This window comes from Culex pipiens, chromosome 2, assembly GCF_016801865.2.
Source record: "Culex pipiens pallens isolate TS chromosome 2, TS_CPP_V2, whole genome shotgun sequence".
Classification (NCBI taxonomy): Eukaryota; Metazoa; Arthropoda; class Insecta; order Diptera; family Culicidae; genus Culex; species Culex pipiens.
The window spans coordinates 38,772,787-38,792,980 of NC_068938.1; the positions used below are offsets into that span (position 1 = coordinate 38,772,787).

At 34.3% G+C, this 20,194-nt stretch overlaps 2 protein-coding genes across 2 annotated transcripts in view; one reads left to right on the plus strand and one right to left on the minus strand.

Annotated features, from left to right (window-relative positions):
• Positions 1-20,194, plus strand: part of LOC120427353 (dnaJ protein homolog 1-like) — a 124,743-nt gene that overhangs the window by 88,203 nt on the left and 16,346 nt on the right. Inside the window, exons 3-5 of the mRNA XM_052709177.1 lie at positions 12,180-12,497; positions 12,570-12,792; positions 12,856-13,213. Coding sequence (XP_052565137.1) covers positions 12,275-12,497; positions 12,570-12,792; positions 12,856-13,213 — 804 coding nt within the window. The 5' untranslated portion in view covers positions 12,180-12,274. The remainder of the gene's footprint in view (positions 1-12,179; positions 12,498-12,569; positions 12,793-12,855; positions 13,214-20,194) is intronic.
• Positions 18,700-19,646, minus strand: LOC120427354 (collagenase-like). The gene has a single exon (XM_039592208.2). It carries the CDS (start codon positions 19,605-19,607, stop codon positions 18,786-18,788), a length of 822 nt encoding a protein of 273 aa, XP_039448142.1. The 5' UTR covers positions 19,608-19,646; the 3' UTR covers positions 18,700-18,785.

Genomic DNA, 20,194 nt, shown 5'->3' on the forward strand with positions numbered 1-20,194 from the left:
TCACATATTACCGTTTTTTCGAAAACACTCAAATTTTTGTAACATATAATATTGGTTTCAAACGAAACGAAATTTTGAATGCCTTTTTACTTTTTTTGAGATTTTTGAAAAAAAAATACTAAAATTTTCACAAAATGCCGTATTTTCTCGAAAATACTCAAATCAAAAAGCAGGTAAAATTTCGTTTCGTTTGATACCCATATTGCGAAATATAAAAATTTGAGTATTTTCGAGAAAATACGGTATTTTGTGAAAATTTGAGTATTTCATTCAAAAATCTCTAAAACAGTTAAAATACATTTAAAATTTCGAATCGTTTGATACCCATATTGCGAATTATAAAAATTTGAGTATTTTCGAGAAAATACGGTATTTTGTGAAAATTTGAGTATTTCATTCAAAAAACTCTAAAACAGTGAAAATGCATGCAACATTTTGAATCGGTTGAAACCCACTATATACATTTGAGTACTTTCAACAAAATACTTGTTTTGTATTTTTTTTGTATTTATATTTTGTAACTTTTCATATTATCAAAAAAAAAAAAAAATACTTGGAGGAAGCTTTAAAATTCAACATAATCTGGTTGGTTTTTGGCATGAGTTATCGTCCGTTATCGTCGATTAAAAAAAATACTAAATAAAAAATTAATTAAAATACCGTTTTTTAGCGAATATAAAAAAAACTAAATTATAATTCGCAATATAACCATGTGATGTTTTGTATGCATTTTCGCATGATATAATATTTTTTGTAAAATACTAAAATTATCATATAAATACCGTATTTTTGCGAAATTATTGAAATTTTCATAATTGGCAACACGGGTTTCGCTAAATTTTAATTGCATTATAATTTTTTCTCCAGTGTTTTTGTAAAACTCTAAAATTTTCACATTTCGCTGTATTTTTTTCGAAAACACTCATTATTTTATAATATGGAATGTGATTATCAAACAAAACGACATTTTGCATGTATTTGCACTTTATTACAATCTATACGTTAAATACTAAAATATCTGCAAACTACCATATATTTTTAAACTCCGTATTTTTCATTAAAATTTAAATGTATTGGAATATTTTACATACAAAGCTCAAGTAAAGTGAAAATGCAAACAAAATTTTGCTTCGTTTGATTGCATATTACAAGTAAGAAAATTTGAGTATTGTAGAAAACAATTCGGTGTTTTCTGAGAATTTCAGTGATTACAGAATTAAAATAATAAAATAATAAAATAACAATGCATACATAATTCCGCTTCGTTTGATACTGAAATTGCAAATTATGAAAATGTGAGTGTTTTCGAAAAAATAAGTTTTTTTTTAAATTGAGTATGTATACTTTGAAACTAGGGATGCGGGTTCTGATATCCGGATTATTTTTGATTGATGATACCAAGAGGTAATCGGGATTTTAAATTACGAAATTATATTTTTTTGAGAATATTTATAAATTAACTCAAACATGCATTTTGTCTTGTGTCTAGCTGATTGCACTTAAAATTACATTGAAATTTCAGGAAAGTATGTGTTTTTAAAACTGGATTGCAAAAACAAGTTTCGAAAAGTTTATTGTAATGGAATAAATCTTAACATTTTAAATTCTTCGATATGGTAATGAAACCTACTTGGTCTATTGAGTCATAGTTGGATTTGGAGTCACTGGAGTCGGCACTTATGAGGACTCGAAGTCTGCGTCTGAGCCAACAAATTCGGAGAAGCTAGAGTAGAAATCGAACTTGCTTAATCTTAAATGCATTAATTAGAGTCAACTAATTTCCAACAACTCTTTTTTAACTCTCTTTGACTGCGTCAATGGAGTCTAGTCCGGTGTTTTTGGAGCGGAGGTCAAAGTCAGAGTAAGAGTCGCTAAATCAAGAGCCGATGAAATTCTGACCTGTAGCCCTGCTCCCCAAACCTCAACAGGGTCGGTTCATTGAACCGATCCCTCAGATGTCCTCCCGAAGGAACCGCGCAGCAGCAGCACCCCATGGCCGTGACGGGCCACTGGAATCCTTTTGCTAGTCTTTTTTCACCGCACTCGTAAGCTCGACTGCTGTCACAAAAATCAAGATTTATATCTTACAATTGTGGTCTGCTGAACTGTCCAGGTCGGCACAGGTCGGTAAACCGCAAAGGGACTTGAATTGGCCAAAAGTGGGGTAAACAAGTAGCAACTTCCTCGGGCTTCCTCAGAGCGAACCTTCTGTGTGCTGTAAATGGACTTCTGTCTGCCGTCGAGCGATTCGTGGTCGTGGTGATGTGTGAAATACTGGACGCTGGCGTTAATAAATTAATAATTCGATTGCCTTCGGTTCAGCTCAGAGATCATTCTTGGCCGATGGAGGTCATCGACGTGGCTGGTTCTGTATGGTAATGGGCTTCGGAGAGGGTAGGGGAGGTTACCAGTTTGGTCTTGCGGTACAAATGAGGCACAATTTGTAGCAAGTGACGACGACCTTCGCGCCATGCCAAAGGGGTGGACTTACTGGAAATGAATATTTTTTTCATACTCTTCCAATAACAGTCTGGACAACAATTGAAAACACGGTTGATGTCCTGATCGGACAATCGAGTCGGCGATTTTTAGTTTCATTGAGGAAATTCAAACAATGACCAGCAAATCTGCGCCTGGTAAAGGTGGCTGCCGATGAGGTGCCCTCTGGCCATAAACAGGCGAAAACGATTAATTGCGACAGCTAATGTCACAATAAATTGTGGTAATTTATTAACGCGTTGAGAGTGCGTTTCGGATTCCGTGGACCAGGAGTGGAACGTGTTTTTTTTTGTTCAGTGGTACTCGGTTTGATGTGCGTAATCATTTGGGGATGATATTTTTCTTGTTTTATGGATTGAAGGCAACAAGAGTGATGAACTTGTCAGCAAGAGTCGAATAATTTTCAGTTTGATCGATTGAGGGTCTATGGGATGCAATACATTTCAAAAGCAATTTTGCTCTATTTGTCAATCACTTCATTTGACTTTTTTACAACTTTGAAAAAATAGATATCTTCTTGTAAAAAACTAAAAACTAAAAACTAAAAACTAAAAACTAAAAACTAAAAACTAAAAACTAAAAACTAAAAACTAAAAACTAAAAACTAAAAACTAAAAACTAAAAACTAAAAACTAAAAACTAAAAACTAAAAACTAAAAACTAAAAACTAAAAACTAAAAACTAAAAACTAAAAACTAAAAACTAAAAACTAAAAACTAAAAACTAAAAACTAAAAACTAAAAACTAAAAACTAAAAACTAAAAACTAAAAACTAAAAACTAAAAACTAAAAACTAAAAACTAAAAACTAAAAACTAAAAACTAAAAACTAAAAACTAAAAACTAAAAACTAAAAACTAAAAACTAAAAACTAAAAACTAAAAACTAAAAACTAAAAACTAAAAACTAAAAACTAAAAACTAAAAACTAAAAACTAAAAACTAAAACTAAAAACTAAAAACTAAAAACTAAAAACTAAAAACTAAAAACTAAAAACTAAAAACTAAAAACTAAAAACTAAAAACTAAAAACTAAAAACTAAAAACTAAAAACTAAAAACTAAAAACTAAAAACTAAAAACTAAAAACTAAAAACTAAAAACTAAAAACTAAAAACTAAAAACTAAAAACTAAAAACTAAAAACTAAAAACTAAAAACTAAAAACTAAAAACTAAAAACTAAAAACTAAAAACTAAAAACTAAAAACTAAAAACTAAAAACTAAAAACTAAAAACTAAAAACTAAAAACTAAAAACTAAAAACTAAAAACTAAAAACTAAAAACTAAAAACTAAAACTAAAAACTAAAAACTAAAAACTAAAAACTAAAAACTAAAAACTAAAAACTAAAAACTAAAAACTAAAAACTAAAAACTAAAAACTAAAAACTAAAAACTAAAAACTAAAAACTAAAAACTAAAAACTAAAAACTAAAAACTAAAAACTAAAAACTAAAAAACTAAAAACTAAAAACTAAAAAACTAAAAACTAAAAAATAAAAAACTAAAAACTAAAAACTAAAAACTAAAAACTAAAAACTAAAAACTAAAAACTAAAAACTAAAAACTAAAAACTAAAAACTAAAAACTAAAAACTAAAAACTAAAAACTAAAAACTAAAAACTAAAAACTAAAAACTAAAAACTAAAAACTAAAAACTAAAAACTAAAAACTAAAAACTAAAAACTAAAAACTAAAAACTAAAAACTAAAAACTAAAAACTAAAAACTAAAAACTAAACAAAACTAAAAACTAAAAACTAAAAACTAAAAACTAAAAACTAAAAACTAAAAACTAAAAACTAAAAACTAAAAACTAAAAACTAAAAACTAAAAACTAAAAACTAAAAACTAAAAACTAAAAACTAAAAACTAAAAACTAAAAAAACTAAAAACTAAAAACTAAAAACTAAAAACTAAAAACTAAAAACTAAAAACTAAAAACTAAAAACTAAAAACTAAAAACTAAAAACTAAAAACTAAAAACTAAAAACTAAAAACTAAAAACTAAAAACTAAAAACTAAAAACTAAAAACTAAAAACTAAAAACTAAAAACTAAAAACTAAAAACTAAAAACTAAAAACTAAAAACTAAAAACTAAAAACTAAAAACTAAAAACTAAAAACTAAAAACTAAAAACTAAAAACTAAAAACTAAAAACTAAAAACTAAAAACTAAAAACTAAAAACTAAAAACTAAAAACTAAAAACTAAAAACTAAAAACTAAAAACTAAAAACTAAAAACTAAAAACTAAAAACTAAAAACTAAAAACTAAAAACTAAAAACTAAAAACTAAAAACTAAAAACTAAAAACTAAAAAACTAAAAACTAAAAACTAAAAACTAAAAACTAAAAACTAAAAACTAAAAACTAAAAACTAAAAACTAAAAACTAAAAACTAAAAACTAAAAACTAAAAACTAAAAACTAAAAACTAAAAACTAAAAACTAAAAACTAAAAACTAAAAACTAAAAACTAAAAACTAAAAACTAAAAACTAAAAAACTAAAAACTAAAAACTAAAAACTAAAAACTAAAAACTAAAAACTAAAAACTAAAAACTAAAAACTAAAAACTAAAAACTAAAAACTAAAAACTAAAAACTAAAAACTAAAAACTAAAAACTAAAAACTAAAAACTAAAAACTAAAAACTAAAAACTAAAAACTAAAAACTAAAAACTAAAAACTAAAAACTAAAAACTAAAAACTAAAAACTAAAAACTAAAAACTAAAAACTAAAAACTAAAAACTAAAAACTAAAAACTAAAAACTAAAAACTAAAAACTAAAAACTAAAAACTAAAAACTAAAAACTAAAAACTAAAAACTAAAAACTGAAAACTAAAAACTAAAAACTAAAAACTAAAAACTAAAAACTAAAAACTAAAAACTAAAAACTAAAAACTAAAAACTAAAAACTAAAAACTAAAAACTCAAAAGAAAACAAGAAAACAAGAAAACAAGAAAACTAGAAAACTAGAAAACAAGAAAACAAGAAAACTAGAAAACAAGAAAACAAGAAAACAAGAAAACAAGAAAACAAGAAAACAAGAAAACAAGAAAACAAGAAAACAAGAAAACAAGAAAACAAGAAAACAAGAAAACAAGAAAACAAGAAAACAAGAAAACAAGAAAACAAGAAAACAAGAAAACAAGAAAACAAGAAAACAAGAAAACAAGAAAACAAGAAAACAAGAAAACAAGAAAACAAAAAAATCTACTTGTTATCACTAAATAGGTGCTGAAAAGTGGAATTTTTCAGCCCTTGTATAGAAAAGTAATAGTTTTTGATTATGTTATTTGGTCAGTTTAGACGTTCGAGAAAGACAGATAAAGTAAGTAGTTTCACGACGAAATTGCAAAAAAGAATTGAGGATTTCAAGAATGGTTTATTTTTTTCATATTTTTTGTTTAAATTTGGAAGAGACTAAAACATACTTTAAAGAAAACCTTTGATGATATTAAAAATATTCTCTCATTCTTCTGCTTGCAAAAATGATCCCCTTTTGAAATCATTTCGCTTGATTCATATTCTTCGAATCGTTCAAAAGGTTGAATAACTCTCTCCAGAGATCCTTCCAAGATCTCGGGGAAAAAACTGCAGCTCACCTGAGCTTCCCCGTTCCCAACCTCTACATTTCCAGCCATAAGGCTTCAACCATTCACGAAATTTTCGTTCAATATCACCGTCCCAGTCTGTGAATAGTAAGAAGATTACGATGAATGAAACGATATTCCTCCTTTCTCCCTGCTCGGTTTTGGGTCTCGGATTTGGTTCAGCGCAACGTTGTACGATGAATGTAATCCTTTACCAGGATGTAGTGCCACCCACTTTTTGCGGTGAGTGGAAGGTAGAGCCTGGTGATTGAATGCAAAGGGAAATCCTTGGGGAGAAGCCATGCAGAAGTCGATTCGATTCCTAGATTTTTGAAGCATTGAATGCAATTTTGCTGGAGTTGATTTGAGCGGGAAAAGTTGAAGGAGTACATTGAAATAGATTTTAAGAAATATTACAGGCAAAAATCGAGAAAGGATGAACAGTTTAATACGTAGTTTTGAAAATTTCGTTAAAAACGAGAAAAATTCATCAAAAAAAATTATTGATAAGGTATTAACAATTCTCACAAGAACCTCTCAAATTTGCTGAGTAAACGACCTTTCCTCACTTGTCACTCAGCTGCCCTCGATCCTCTCATCACCTCATTTGTTCTTCCCTCGCTCACCGCTAATGATCACTGCACGATCGTTCCTCACGAACGCTCAATTCTCGCTCACTTGCTGGACACGACACAAACAAGCTTCCCGAAAAAGTCAAGATCATCGCGACCGCCGATCTTGTTCGCTCTCCATTTATCTCTCTCATTCTCTCCCACTCTCCGGAGAACTGCGCTCACGTGTGTGAGCCGCACGCGTCACGCGCTCTTGATTGAGAACACGCGCCGTGAGTCGTGAACAAACGGCGATTCGCTTGTGGTCTCAAGTGGGTTTGTTTTCTTCCTTCCTCTGATCATATTGCGTCGTCGCGGTGGTGGTGTTGGTGAGGAAGTGATTTTCTTACCTCACTGACTGCCAGTACTGCTCACTTTACACAGGATTTTGGCCGAGCGCGTGAAAAAGGTGTACTCCTCAGTTGAGTTTGCGATCGTGCGCGAGAAACTATTCGTTGCGAAGTGAGGTGGAGTTGTAAAATGCTGGATTCAAGAAGAATTTAAGTGATTTTGTGAATAGTTGTTGATAGATTCCTGTGGTAGGTCTAACAGAACCAAACAACTCAATTAAAACAAAGGAATATGTGATTTAAACTCGATCAAGGTCGTGAAACCCCCTCATCACAGAAAAGTGAGAAAAAAAGTGAAAATTCTCATTCTTCATCCACCAAATTTCCACCGAACCATGCACACGTGTGTGTCGTCGCACCAGTGTCTGTGAGGCCAACAAGAAAATAAAAAAAAACGGCGGAAAATCTTACGAAAGCGTTCTAAAATTAACGCAAAACATTTATGCTATAAATATTTCTGCAATAATAATAACAACCTCGCGCGGCGCGCTACCAACTTGGCGAGTGAGTAAGTGAGACAGCAAAATTGGCTTGTATTTCTGCGCCGCCGATGACGACGACGAAAGTGATGGTTTCTAAATGAACGTGGGAAATTTGCCTTTTGCTTGACCAAACCCGGTGTAAAACAACAAAATGGAATATGAATTAGACTTGTGGTGTTAGTGCTTGTGTGTGTGTGCAATGAAACAATTAAAACGCAGCTGATTAGGGCGGTGGTGATTGTTTTGAATGGACGACGGGAGGAAGAAAAGATGAAAAGATCCACACCGGTATTCGAACTGACGACCTTTGGATTGTGGGTCCAACTGCCTACCAGCTACCACGGGATTGAAACTCGTCTGAAAAACCTGTATCATTTTCTCAATCAAAACGGTGGCGCCGCGTGGTGGTAGCTGCCCTGTTTATTACACTGTGAAATTATCCATGGCTAATCCAAGGAACCAAAAGGTGACAACAGAAATGTCCGCCCAAAAGGGGTGCTGCAAAAATCTTTTTATTTTTTAAAAATTTCCTGACAAATCAGCTACGCATTACAAGTTTGATAGTCGAACTACACTTAAAAGTTGGTTTTGTTATTTGTTTTTGCAAAACCGCATATTTTTTGACAAGAGTGCCAAAAATATTCGTAACTACCTTTTGCCTCTTGGTGGCGCTTTGTGTTAGTATGTGTGTGGTCGATATTTGCGGACGTGCACGCAGAACACAGAACAGTGAGAACTAGCGAAAATGCCTCACTTTCTTCTGATACAAGTCGCCATATTGAAATTGCTTGAAGATTCATACCCGTGCAGCTACTCTACCGAGACAGGACCCAGTGAGACGACCTGGACTGAGCCTTACCTCTTGGTTAGACCGGGGCCAACATTTACTTCCCCGTCTAACGGTAGGCGTGATCAGACATATCTCGTCTCGAAAAATGCCACCGGGACCGTCTGGGATCGAACCCAGTCCAACTGGGGTGAGAGGTAACCACGCTTACCACTACACCACCGGTCCGTGCTAAAATCCAACACACAAAAAAGAGGTTTTGGGAGAGAAAAGAGAGTCTCAAATTGAATATTGAGTCATTCTCTCGATCGAAAAAAAGCCACGACCCCAGTTCGATTTGCGTGAAACTTTGTCTTAAGGTCCATTTTCCATATCTCGAGACAGTAGGCAGTCGACCCCTTTTAATTGTGAACATTCGAAAAATACGATAATCTGCAGCCTGTAGTGGTGATTTAATTTGTAATTTGTTGCTTTATTGGATACGATAACTTGTAGTGTGTACTTTTCGTCAAGTCAAGTGATGTTTCGGAAATTTAGCGGTTGCTCAACTATAAACAAATTTGGTTAATTTTATGTGAAATTTAATGTACTGTTTGCATCTGCAATAACTCAGAAGGGTCATTTTTTCATTTAAAACAAAAAAAAATCATTTTGAAATATCGCGTTTTTGTGATTTTGTGATTCTACGTTTTTACGGTTGAGTAAAGAAAATTGACAGTGCAGTGGTTTTAAAACATTTTTAAAACCGGACAACTACTGTGTAATTTAGTGGAGAATGACCCAAATATTATTTTCTACTGAATTTTATCAAAAAGTCGAAAATGAGAAAGTGATAAAAACATATTTCATTTGCCCTATTCAACTGATTACCGTCATCAGGTCTGGGGGGTGAGATTGAGTCAAACAAAAACGCTGAAATTTGTATGACCTAGAGCGTCCAATTTCCCGGGGTTACAAATTTCCCGGGAAACGGGAAATTTTCAGCCAATTTCCCGGGAAATCCCGGGAATTCCCGGGAAATCTTAAATTTATTGAAAATTGTTATGATCTTGGTTTTATTTTATATTATGCAACAAAATTGTATAGGACATCAACATTAATGGTTTAAATAAGTGTGAAGATCAATTAACAGCTTGACTGCATGTAAAAATCATTCAACTACAAGAAAATGTATTTTGGTATTTTTTATGAGAAATTTTAAACTTCCTTCTAAACATGCAGAAATTATGTTTTTCATGACAAATACTGGTTTCAGCTCTTAAACAAATGCTAAAGCTTTTTAGTGTTGGTTTTACACTAAACAACCCAATGTTTTCAAATATTTGAAGCAAGCTTTGAATATATTTTTGCATTTTTTGAGAACAAACAATAGAAAGTAATTTTTAAATGATCAACATGATTTAAATTACACGATAAATTAACATCATTCCACAAAAAGTCTTCTATTTTATTCACATTTAACCCTCTAACACCTGTAGTTGCACAAGTTCTCAATAATTCTTTTACTTCAAATTGTAATTTCTTTAGTACTAGGTATTCAACCAATTGAATTAATTCTTTTTGCACAAATTCGATTTTCATCTCATTTGATCATGGTAAACAAAAACGTAAAAAAATCTCAATTTTAATTTGGAGGTAAGGAGTTAATATTGTTTTGATGAAATAACATCAATCTTTTTAAAGGTTACCTAATTGTAATAATTTAATACTCATTAAGCAAGATCTATTCCCAGTTGCTTCAAAAATTAATATTATCAGAAATAATTCTGATATCATACTTTCTGATAATCTGATTAATTATGTATAAACCAAACAATACATTTAATTGAACAAAATCATGTTGAGTTTGTTTTTTTATTATTTTTTTCAGAGCATTTTCAAAAAATAGTTCCAAAAATTTAAGAAAATTTATACTTCCGCTTGTATTTCGGGAATTCCCGGGAAATTTATAAATTTCCCGGGAAACGGGAAATATTTTTTTTCGGGAAATCCCGGGAATTCCCGGGAATTTTTTTCCCGGGACGGGAAATTGGACGCTCTAGTATGACCCAATCTCACCCCCCAGACCCAATGTCTCCCCTGATGACGGTACTTCAAAATTCCGTAATTGATAGAGTATAAGCAAAATGTATTTAAACAAATATTTTATATTTATTCATATCGTTATAAATATTTTTAAGCAAAAAAAAATCAAAATTTGTACATTTTAGAATTTGTTCCTTTTTATATTTTTATTGTTGTTTTGTCTGAGAAAGCAGTTTTTCATTGAAAGATTAAACAAATCATTGGGTTTTTTTAAATTATATTCAATATTTATGTTGAACATTGAACGAATTCTTAAATGTTCTAAAATTAAAGGATGAATGTTAATTGGGGAGAATCCACATTATTTTACGCTGAAGTTGTTTATGGATTAACGTCAAAATATGCTAAATGTGGAAATTTTAATTTAAAACAATTTCTTTATAAGCTTAAAAATCTTATTATTATCTTCCATTCGTTTAAAAAAAAATCAAAAACTTTTATTTCCATGCCTTAAACATTTTATTTCGTGCGTTTATTTTAATTCCTGCTTAATGCTTTTCAAGCTTGCCTCTTTTTAAATATTCTTATGAATATATTCTTAACTGACTTGTGTTTTTTTTTATTCTGGGTTTGTGTTCCCATTTTTATGGTTTTAATTTAGATTTTTTCATTTTTTTTATATTAAACCCGTGCATTGTTTTTCATTTTTATTAATTTGATTTCGAAAATATTGCCTACTCTTTACATGAGTGCTTTGAAAATATTAGAAAATCTGTGAAATTAGTAAGGATTTTCTTATCTTTTTGGAATCTTCGAAAAAGTTGTACTTTTCGAATGTAAAGTGAGGCACAAGAATTTTTTTTCAGACTTTAAAATTAATTTTTATAACTAAAACTCGATATTGTAAATTCATTCCTTGTTGCAATTTTTTTAGTAAACCAAAAGTGCTCTCTATTGGGCTATTCTGCAGGTAAACTTTTTATTTCAGCAAAGCTATGTTTTGAAATAGTGATTTTTTTTAAGGGTTTGAAAAATATGTAGTAAGCTGTTTTGAAACGTTAGTCGTTAGTTTTTGAAAAATCCTAAATTGTGTTTCTCTCAAAAACTTAGGAAAATTTCATAAATTTGTCATTGTTTGACATTGAATATCGTATCAATAGTTTCTGTTTTAAAGAATTGGATTTTCGCATATTTTTGAACCACTTTTGTATGGGCAGCCCTCAAATTTGTGTAGAGTAAAAAATTATGATTTATTTGTTTTGACATAGGAAAGGCATAAAAAAAACTGTGATCTATATCAACAAGACAAATAACTAGAAAAATCGACCAAAACCCATTTCTCAGATTTGCAGTTAATTAGCGCGTAATGATGTTGTGGTTTGTTTTCGATTGAAAATATATAGGTAAGACCGCATACAAAAAGCTTTCTGTAGAAAAATAATAAATTACTTCTTAAACAAAAACAATTTTGATGAAAAACACATTGTACAATAGAGGGTTACCAAATATTTTTTGGCTATCAATTCGCAAAGCTGAGATTGATATTTTTTGATACCAATAATTTAAATTTTCATCCCAACACGTCAATTCTTTGCAAGCTATGTGAGTGATCTTGTAAAAAAAGAAATAAAAAAAAGCAAACAATTTTTCAAAACTACGTCAAACAGTTTGACGTAAACGGGTGTACTGTACGTGTTTTTCGCTGAGGAAAAAACAATTTCTATTTTCCCTTTTCGGATGGATATAGCTTCGAGAAAAACAAGATCTCTGATTTATCGCGTTGTACACTAATTGGCGTCCTCTTCTCTGTTTCCGTTTATTTTCTTCGCAGGGAGCCCTAGGGCCAATAAGGAGTTCCGGGAGAGTCGGTGCCTGTGTTAGTCGCTGCGCGCGCCAAGTTCCAGTCCAGCCGCCAAGATAGGTGCCATGGGGAAAGACTACTACAAAACGCTCGGCATACCGAAAGGGTCCACCGACGAGGACATCAAGAAGGCGTACCGGAAGCTGGCGCTCAAGTTCCACCCGGACAAGAACAAAAGTCCGGGCGCGGAGGAAAAGTTCAAAGAGGTGGCCGAAGCGTACGAGGTGCTATCCGACAAGAAGAAGCGCGAACTGTACGACAAATACGGCGAGGAAGGACTGAAAGGAAGTGAGTGTCTTGATCTGCGTTTGACTGGTTGACGCGTTTCTTTCTAAACCACCTTCTTTCTCTTTCACCTAGGGACGTCAAATGGCACCACAAACTCGTCACAAAACTTCACATACGAATTCCACGGCGATCCGCGGGCGACGTTTGCGCAGTTCTTCGGCTCGAGCAACCCGTTCGCGTCCTTCTTCGACATGCACAATGACAGCCTGTTCAACGACAGTTTGTTCAACGACGACGAGTTTTTCACGTCGTTCGGGGGGCTCGGCAACCGGCACGGGCTGGGGGGAGCGTTTCGGTGAGTATTGAATTTTGTTACAATCAACAACTTCAAAAAATGTCCATTTACTCTCATCACCAGGTCACACTCGTTCAACGTGCACTCGCCGCTCAAGAAGGAAAAGGTGCAGGACCCGCCGATCGAGCACGACCTGTACGCGACGCTGGAGGAGATCTACCATGGCTGTGTGAAGAAGATGAAGATCTCGCGGAGGGTGCTGCAGCCGGACGGCACCTCCAAGAAGGAGGACAAATACGTCAGCATATCGATCAAACCGGGCTGGAAGTCCGGCACGAAGGTGACGTTCCAGAAGGAGGGCGACCAAAGCAAGGGGAAGATACCTGCCGACATTGTGTTTATCATCCGCGACAAGCCGCACGTCTGGTTCCGGCGGGAGGGCAGCGATCTGCGGTACACGGCGAGGTTAACGTTAAAACAGGTAAGGGGGCTTGCAAGGGGGGATTCTCTGCAAATTCAGCAGTTGCCAGTTATTTGAGGATCAACAACTTTAAAACAAATGAATGAATTTTAAACACCAAGTCGCAAGAGAGCTGCCCTAGACTGTAAAACCACTCGCCGAGCCTCGCGAATTCCCAATTTGGGCTGGGCACATAAATCTAATCACCTCATTTTAATGAGACACACTGGGCCTCACGTTTTGGGCCAGGTGAGACTGCGTGCTTTTTATTTATTGGCCCGAGTTGGTTGATCCGCGCACAATTATTAATTGCCCCCGTCCGAGCTACAAATCAATTTAATAGGAAAGCTCGATCTGCCACCGCTGACACTGGTTGGCTGGCAGCACTGCATTTTTTGCTTTTGTCACTCTCAGCTTGGCAGCTCGCAGTTAGTGCTGAACAAATATGAAAACTGCAAATCAATTTCCATATTTGCAAGCGCGGTTTTGCGTTTTTTGTGAAGCCTCTACTGTCCATATGCTCTGGCTGTGGCTCAGTTTGGGGTGACGGTTGGCCAAGTGTTGATGATTTTTATCGGCTGGTGGGCTTGTGAGTGTGTGCGTGTGGTCAGCAATAGTCATCATTTGACCGGTTTGAACCGGAACAGCGGTGTACGAGTTCTAGAGTAGGGTGGTTCTTAATGTGAGTTTTTTCAATTGAAATTATCGTTTTTAAATAGGTTCCAAATTTTGCCGAAGACCCCAAATCGATCAGATCATCCGTTCTCAAGATACAGATTTTTCGGTTGCTTAGAGCGTATCGTAGACCTTATATCTTCCCAAAAACGGAACAAATCCAAGCAGAACATATTTTGGGATACATTGGAGATTTTCCCTTATCCCCTTAGAAAAGTGGAACATCAACACATCCGTCTTCCATCTTCTTTTACTTGCCCCTGGGGCGCGGTGTACGGCTATTATAGTGTTGTGGATCCGATTCAGGTCACATTGGTGTTACAATTACTTCTAGCCAACCTGTTTCAGAAAATCATCATATAAACATAGCGAAATCCAGGCTGCAATCCGCTAAAATCAACGTCTCCAAGCGAAGCGATATGATTGAACTTTAGTAAAATTTGACAAGACATTATTTATCTCTCCACGTTTCCGCAAACTAACTTTTCTTAGTATTTTCTTTATTTGGATGAAAATTTGTCCATATTATTTTGCATCATTAGTTTATCTAAACAAGGCTCAATCAATTTTGATGGTTGGTCATAAAAAATAGGCTTGTGAATTTTCGAAAATCTGTATCTTAAAAACGGATTTTCTGATCGATTTGGTGTTTTCATTCAGGTTAAGGTTTTTTGACTATTTTTCAGAAAGATAGCTCAATTGCAGACAAAATTTCATTTTTTTCTTTTTGAGTGTTTTTGAAACTTCCATGAGTCAGAGGCTTTCAAAAACACCCAAAATGTATAAAATGAAAATTACTTATTTGACCTTTTTGAAAAAAACTCCAGATTTTTACAGTCCAGACTCCATTATCCAAAGCGTCGATAATCCAAAGTTTCGATTATCCGAAGTTCGCTTATCCGAAGGTTTGTATGGGACTTCGGATAATCGAACCATTAACAATTCTGTTTTTGTTTTATTTATTTTCGTTTTTTTAAACCGAATTCGAGTTCTTCTACCTTAATTTAGTCAAATTTGAGTGATTGATTATCTTTTAAATTACAAAATGCATTTTCCTAATATTTCATCACCGTTATCTTTGATTTCAAACTTCTAATTCACTTTAGCGGATTTTAGGAGTCATAAATACTTAAGCTCAAAAATCCAAAATAAAACAAGAACAATTTTTTTCCCTGACTCGATTTTCCGAAGATTTGGTTATTAAAGTGACTTCAACCTTGGATGGTAATTCATCACTTCATTTTTCGAAGTCAAATTTTTACAAGGCCTGCGGATAATCGAGTCTGGACTGTATCGCAAAATGTGATCTGTTTTTTTATTTTTAAATTCTTCAATGTTAAAGTGACTAAAAAGGCTTCTGGTGCGCCAGTGTTTGGTATGGTGCAAAATCCGGTACAAGAGTTATGAATTTCAGAGAATTTTTTTTTGAAGAGAAATATCATTTCAAAATGCAACATCTAATTTGTAATCGGAAATGACCTTAAATTTATATTATATTTGAAAATTTTACCGTTTCAAAGGCATTTCCGGTTTTTTAAATTTGTTCATTTTCAACTCGCGATATCCCGAAAATTGTTTATTCAAATCAATGTTTTAAATGTTTTTTTTGTGAAATCTCATGCTTTTTTAATAAAAATGATTTAGAAATGAAAAAAATCATGCCCAAACCTTTGGACTATTCAAAAAAGTGTTATTCCCTTTCAAAATGTTATTTTTGAATCTTAAATTTTATCAAAATGAGCAGACAATTTCACAAAAAAATCATGTTTTAATATTCGTTGAATATCGAACCAATAAATGAAGGCTAATTAGGTGACACTGAGAAACAACGGTCAACAAACTTTAAGAAAAAAAAAAATCAGTCTTAAATATTTTTGTGGGTTTTTTTATAATGCATTTAATAAAACATTATTTTTTTCGGTTTTCCACGGTTCTCTCAAGCGCAAAAGATGCCCTTTTTAGTTCCTTAAATATGTTGTAAAACGTCAAAAATTACACTTCTTTTGGGAGTTAAAAATTTTAAAACAAAAAATCAGTTTTTTCCGTGTACCATTTTAAGGGTCTGGTGTTGAAAGAGTGATAAAAAAAACTACCCAGTTAACTCAATCCGAATTCTGAAACGGAATCTAATTAGAATCGTATACAAATTCCGTTTCAAACGCAACAACCGGTTCCGTGTTCGAACCGGTTGTTGCGTTTGAAACGGAAGTTGTATACGATTCTAATTAGATTCCGTTTCAGAATTCGGATTGATTTGACTGGGTATCATTTGATGATTCTGGCCCCAAAATATTAAAAGGTATATCTACATTCACTATAGCTTGTGAATTCTCTTTTTTTATCAGAATAAGTATTCTCTTTCCATCACTGCTTCTCTTTTCCTCTTTCACGAATAGTTGTCATATTTTGTTTTGTAACGGCTTTTGTGGCCGGGCCTGTTGAGGGGAAATGATGTGCGGGAATGAGATAGAAAACGAGAACTTTAACGTGGGATTTGACACAAGCCAGAAACCGGCAATTCTTTTTTTTTATTTTTTTAACTGAATTCCGCAACGAAAAGAAGGGCAGTGGAAGTTGGAAGACGAGTTCTCGGGCCTGATACTTGAATCGTTGAGAATTGAAAATTTGGTCTTGACCAAAACCTACAATTTTGCCATCAACTCTAAATCATTCAAAATTCTGTCAAGACAATACACAGAAAAAAGTTGAATTTTGGAATGTTTAAAAATTTGGTAGGTTGAATATAACCTATAATTTTTAGCAAAATTAAATAAAAAATGTTAAAAAATGTGAACCTGATGAAAATTAACCAAAATCTAATGAAAATTCACCAGCTCCTGATGCAATATTACACTTTTTTGACACAAAATCTGGCATCATTCCCCGATGAATATGATCAGTGTAGATGAAAGATACTTTTTTAAAAGCCAACAATATTATGCAGGGAACGTTTTTGTAGGGTTCTATTTTTGTTAAATTCAGATTGTTTTTTTAATTTCGCTGAATTCAATATAAAGATTTACAACTTTAATTATTTTTTTTAATATTTCTCAACATGCTTAATATTACTTGAATTTTATATATTTTCTAAAATTTGCAGCAAACTGTGGGTAATTCAAAACAGTATTTGTTTCTTACCAGATTATACCTTAAGAAACATTTAGAATTAGCTTTTGCAGAGAAATTACCGATTGAGATCGGAAGCTCAGTATTATTTAAAGTGAATGTATGTAAATGTAAAAAAAAAATCTTAACAATGGTATTGATTTCTTAATGAATAATATTGTTATTTCTGTAAGACTTAGAATAATCTTGAAAAGTATAACATTTTTTTTATATTTGATTATTTACCATCCAATTAAAAAATTTGTTTAGCAATTGAGCAGAACTTAAAAAAAAGTTTCGGGATCAATACCGTCTTTTTATAACATAAATCTTGTCTTTAAATAAATTTTAGTTATTTTTCTGTGAACCTTTGCATAACATTCACGTTTTCAAACATAAATAGACACACGAGGTAATGTTTGCGGTTTACTTTTCCCCGCACCAGAATGCGCATAAATATATCCCACCGATGGTTAGGCTCAGCCTAACCGACCTATGATGGGTGCAATATTTGCACTTTGCTCAACCAGCCACCAACCAATCAATAACTATGTAGATAGTGATGCTGTTGGCCGTGACGATTGGTTGGTGGGGTGATGATAGAAGAAAAAAAAGTCGTGACTCGATTTGTTTGAGCATGTAGTTTGCGAATAGGGGAAGGTGGGGCAAGACGACCATATGGGGCAAGAGGAACAATCGCTCGTACGGCCGTAATTTTTACAATTTTGATTATTTCCAGTATGAGGAAATGTTGCTAGCAATGCAATTAGCTGATTCTACTACCACATAACCGCCAAAACGACGTAAACGCCACGGAGCATAAGATTTAATGAAGTTTTTTTTACAAACCTTTATTTTCTTATAATATTTGGAAAGTACAAAATAAGACTTTTGGTTCGTTTTAAGGCTCATTTTATCAAAATGCAATTTTTCCTAGATCAGTAGTGTCCCTACCAATGACTTGCACCTATTATAAAGTATGATTTAACTTTTGGTTATATTTGTTGAGAGCTTTAAAAAAAATTGTTCAGGTGGGGCAAGTTTACCATATGGATTTTTAGTATGGAAAAAAATACGAATTGCTGCAACAACATATTTTATTGGGAAATAAATACATAAACGTGCTTAATAACTGATAAACAATTGTTTAAAAAAATGTTCATACAAATTATAGTGATATTAAGAAAATTTCCTTTTTTTCATCTAAGTAATAATCTTTTTCGTAAAAACGATCAAATTTTTAGTAAAATAATATTCTTTAATCTAAAAATGAAAGAAACGTTTCAAATACATCCTAATCTGATGTATCTGAGTGATAACAGTTCAATTGTCAGCAAATTAACATGTTTTTTCATGCATTGTTCCTCTTGCCCCAACGGGTTGTTCGTCTTGCCCCACTAGTTGAGTAGAACATACGGAAAATAAAAAAAAATAAAATCATTTTTTTGCATTAAAAAACAGGATTTTTTGAAAACTTGTTCTATCAAAGTCTTAGTCAAGACCTGGAATAAGATGATTATTATAAAATCCGACAGATTTTTAACGTTTTTAATGGGTTACAACGATCATTTCCTTAGCTTGTTACACTTGCCCCACTTTCCCCTACACACATACGACACGGTTTTGCGCCCAAAAAAGGAGTCACGCATGGCGATTTGTGTTGACAGGAATTGTTTCGGGGCAAATTGTCTTAAATGCTAATTTGGAAGATGATTTTTTTAGTATTAAAAATTTGTTTGACCGTTTATTTACACTGTAACTTATCGAAAAACACAAATCAGTCCGTTTTGAAGCATCAAATATCAACCACAGCTTAGATTCCAGTCTGCTGGTTGATCCAGGTGCGGAAGTGGGTGGTGCGCACATAGCCGGACGGGTGTCCCGAGGCACATCCGGCCGAAGATACGAACGAAACCACGCCAATCTGCAGGCTCTGGCCGTTCTCCTGGATGGCCAGCGGACCGCCGGAGTCTCCGTTGCAAGTGCTCTGGGCATTGTGGTCCCAGCCGAGGCCGCACACCGTCGATCCAACGACGACGGACGGTCCGTAGGTCAGCATGCACTGGGCGTTCGAGATGATGCGGATGTTGACCCAGTTCTTGGTCGGGGACACTGGGCCTCCGTCAACGGTGCGTCCGAAACCGGACACGGTAGCCTGATTATCAACGAAGGTCTCGCCGGTGCGGTCAGCCGCTGGCAGAGCGATGGCCTGGATGTTCTGGCTGAAGGTCACCGGAGTGGCCAGCTGGATGAGGCCGATGTCGTTGTTCAGGTTGTTCGGGTTGTACTGCGGGTGGATGATGAAGTTGGTCGAGGTGCCCATCACTTCCGGAGTGGCGGACGCAATCGATCCCATCGGAATCTCGAACCGGACAACACCGGTGATGCAATGGGCAGCCGTTAGGACCCACTGGTTAGAGATGAGCGAACCTCCGCAGGCCAGGGCACCACCTCCGGCGGTGAATCCACGTAGGAACACCTGGTACGGGAACTGACCGGGGGCGGCCGGGAATCCGTTCACGATGCGGGACCGACTCTGCTGCACGGCGTCACGCACGTTCAACGGCGTCTCGAACTGGAGCTTGGCGGCCTGAGCCGCGGCCAGGCAGGCCATCACTGCTAGGAACAACTTCATCTTGCTGGAATATCCAAATCAATACTGAACACTGGACCATGGTCATTGGAGGGCCTTTTATAGTCCCAAAGTGGTTTCTAGTCGGGTTATCCCAACTTGTGTGATAAGATTAGCTCCCGAAATGACGACACCCGGCTCGAATCGGTAGCGAAAATCAGTTTTATTGCATTAAGCTTCTTCGATAAGGGGTTTGTGCTACGGGGGAATCAAGGTAAAATTGGCTGGCTAAAATAACATGAAAAAAAAAACGAAGTTGACTTTATAGCTGTCGGCCACCATTGCTAGTACCAACCACTAGTGTCTTCCTTCTATCTACAAGGACTTCACCGCCCTGGGCTCCTAAGTGTATGAAACTATGGCACGGAGCGACGGCGCCGAATACCCATATTTACACTAAGAATTTTAGAGCACCCGCCGCGGGATTCGAACCAGCGACCTCTGGATTGTGAGTCCAGTGCGCGGTCCGATTGATCCACACGGGTGGGCTAAAAGTAACATGAAGCGATGGATTTACCCCAAAGATCCTGCAAACGAAACGATACGTTTTAATTGAAGTCGCATGGAACAGCATGACGCGGATGATAACG

Excerpts from the sequence above, each read along its gene's own strand:
- LOC120427354 (XM_039592208.2), bottom strand. The coding sequence starts at position 19,607 with ATGAAGTTGTTCCTAGCAGTGATGGCCTGCCTGGCCGCGGCTCAGGCC.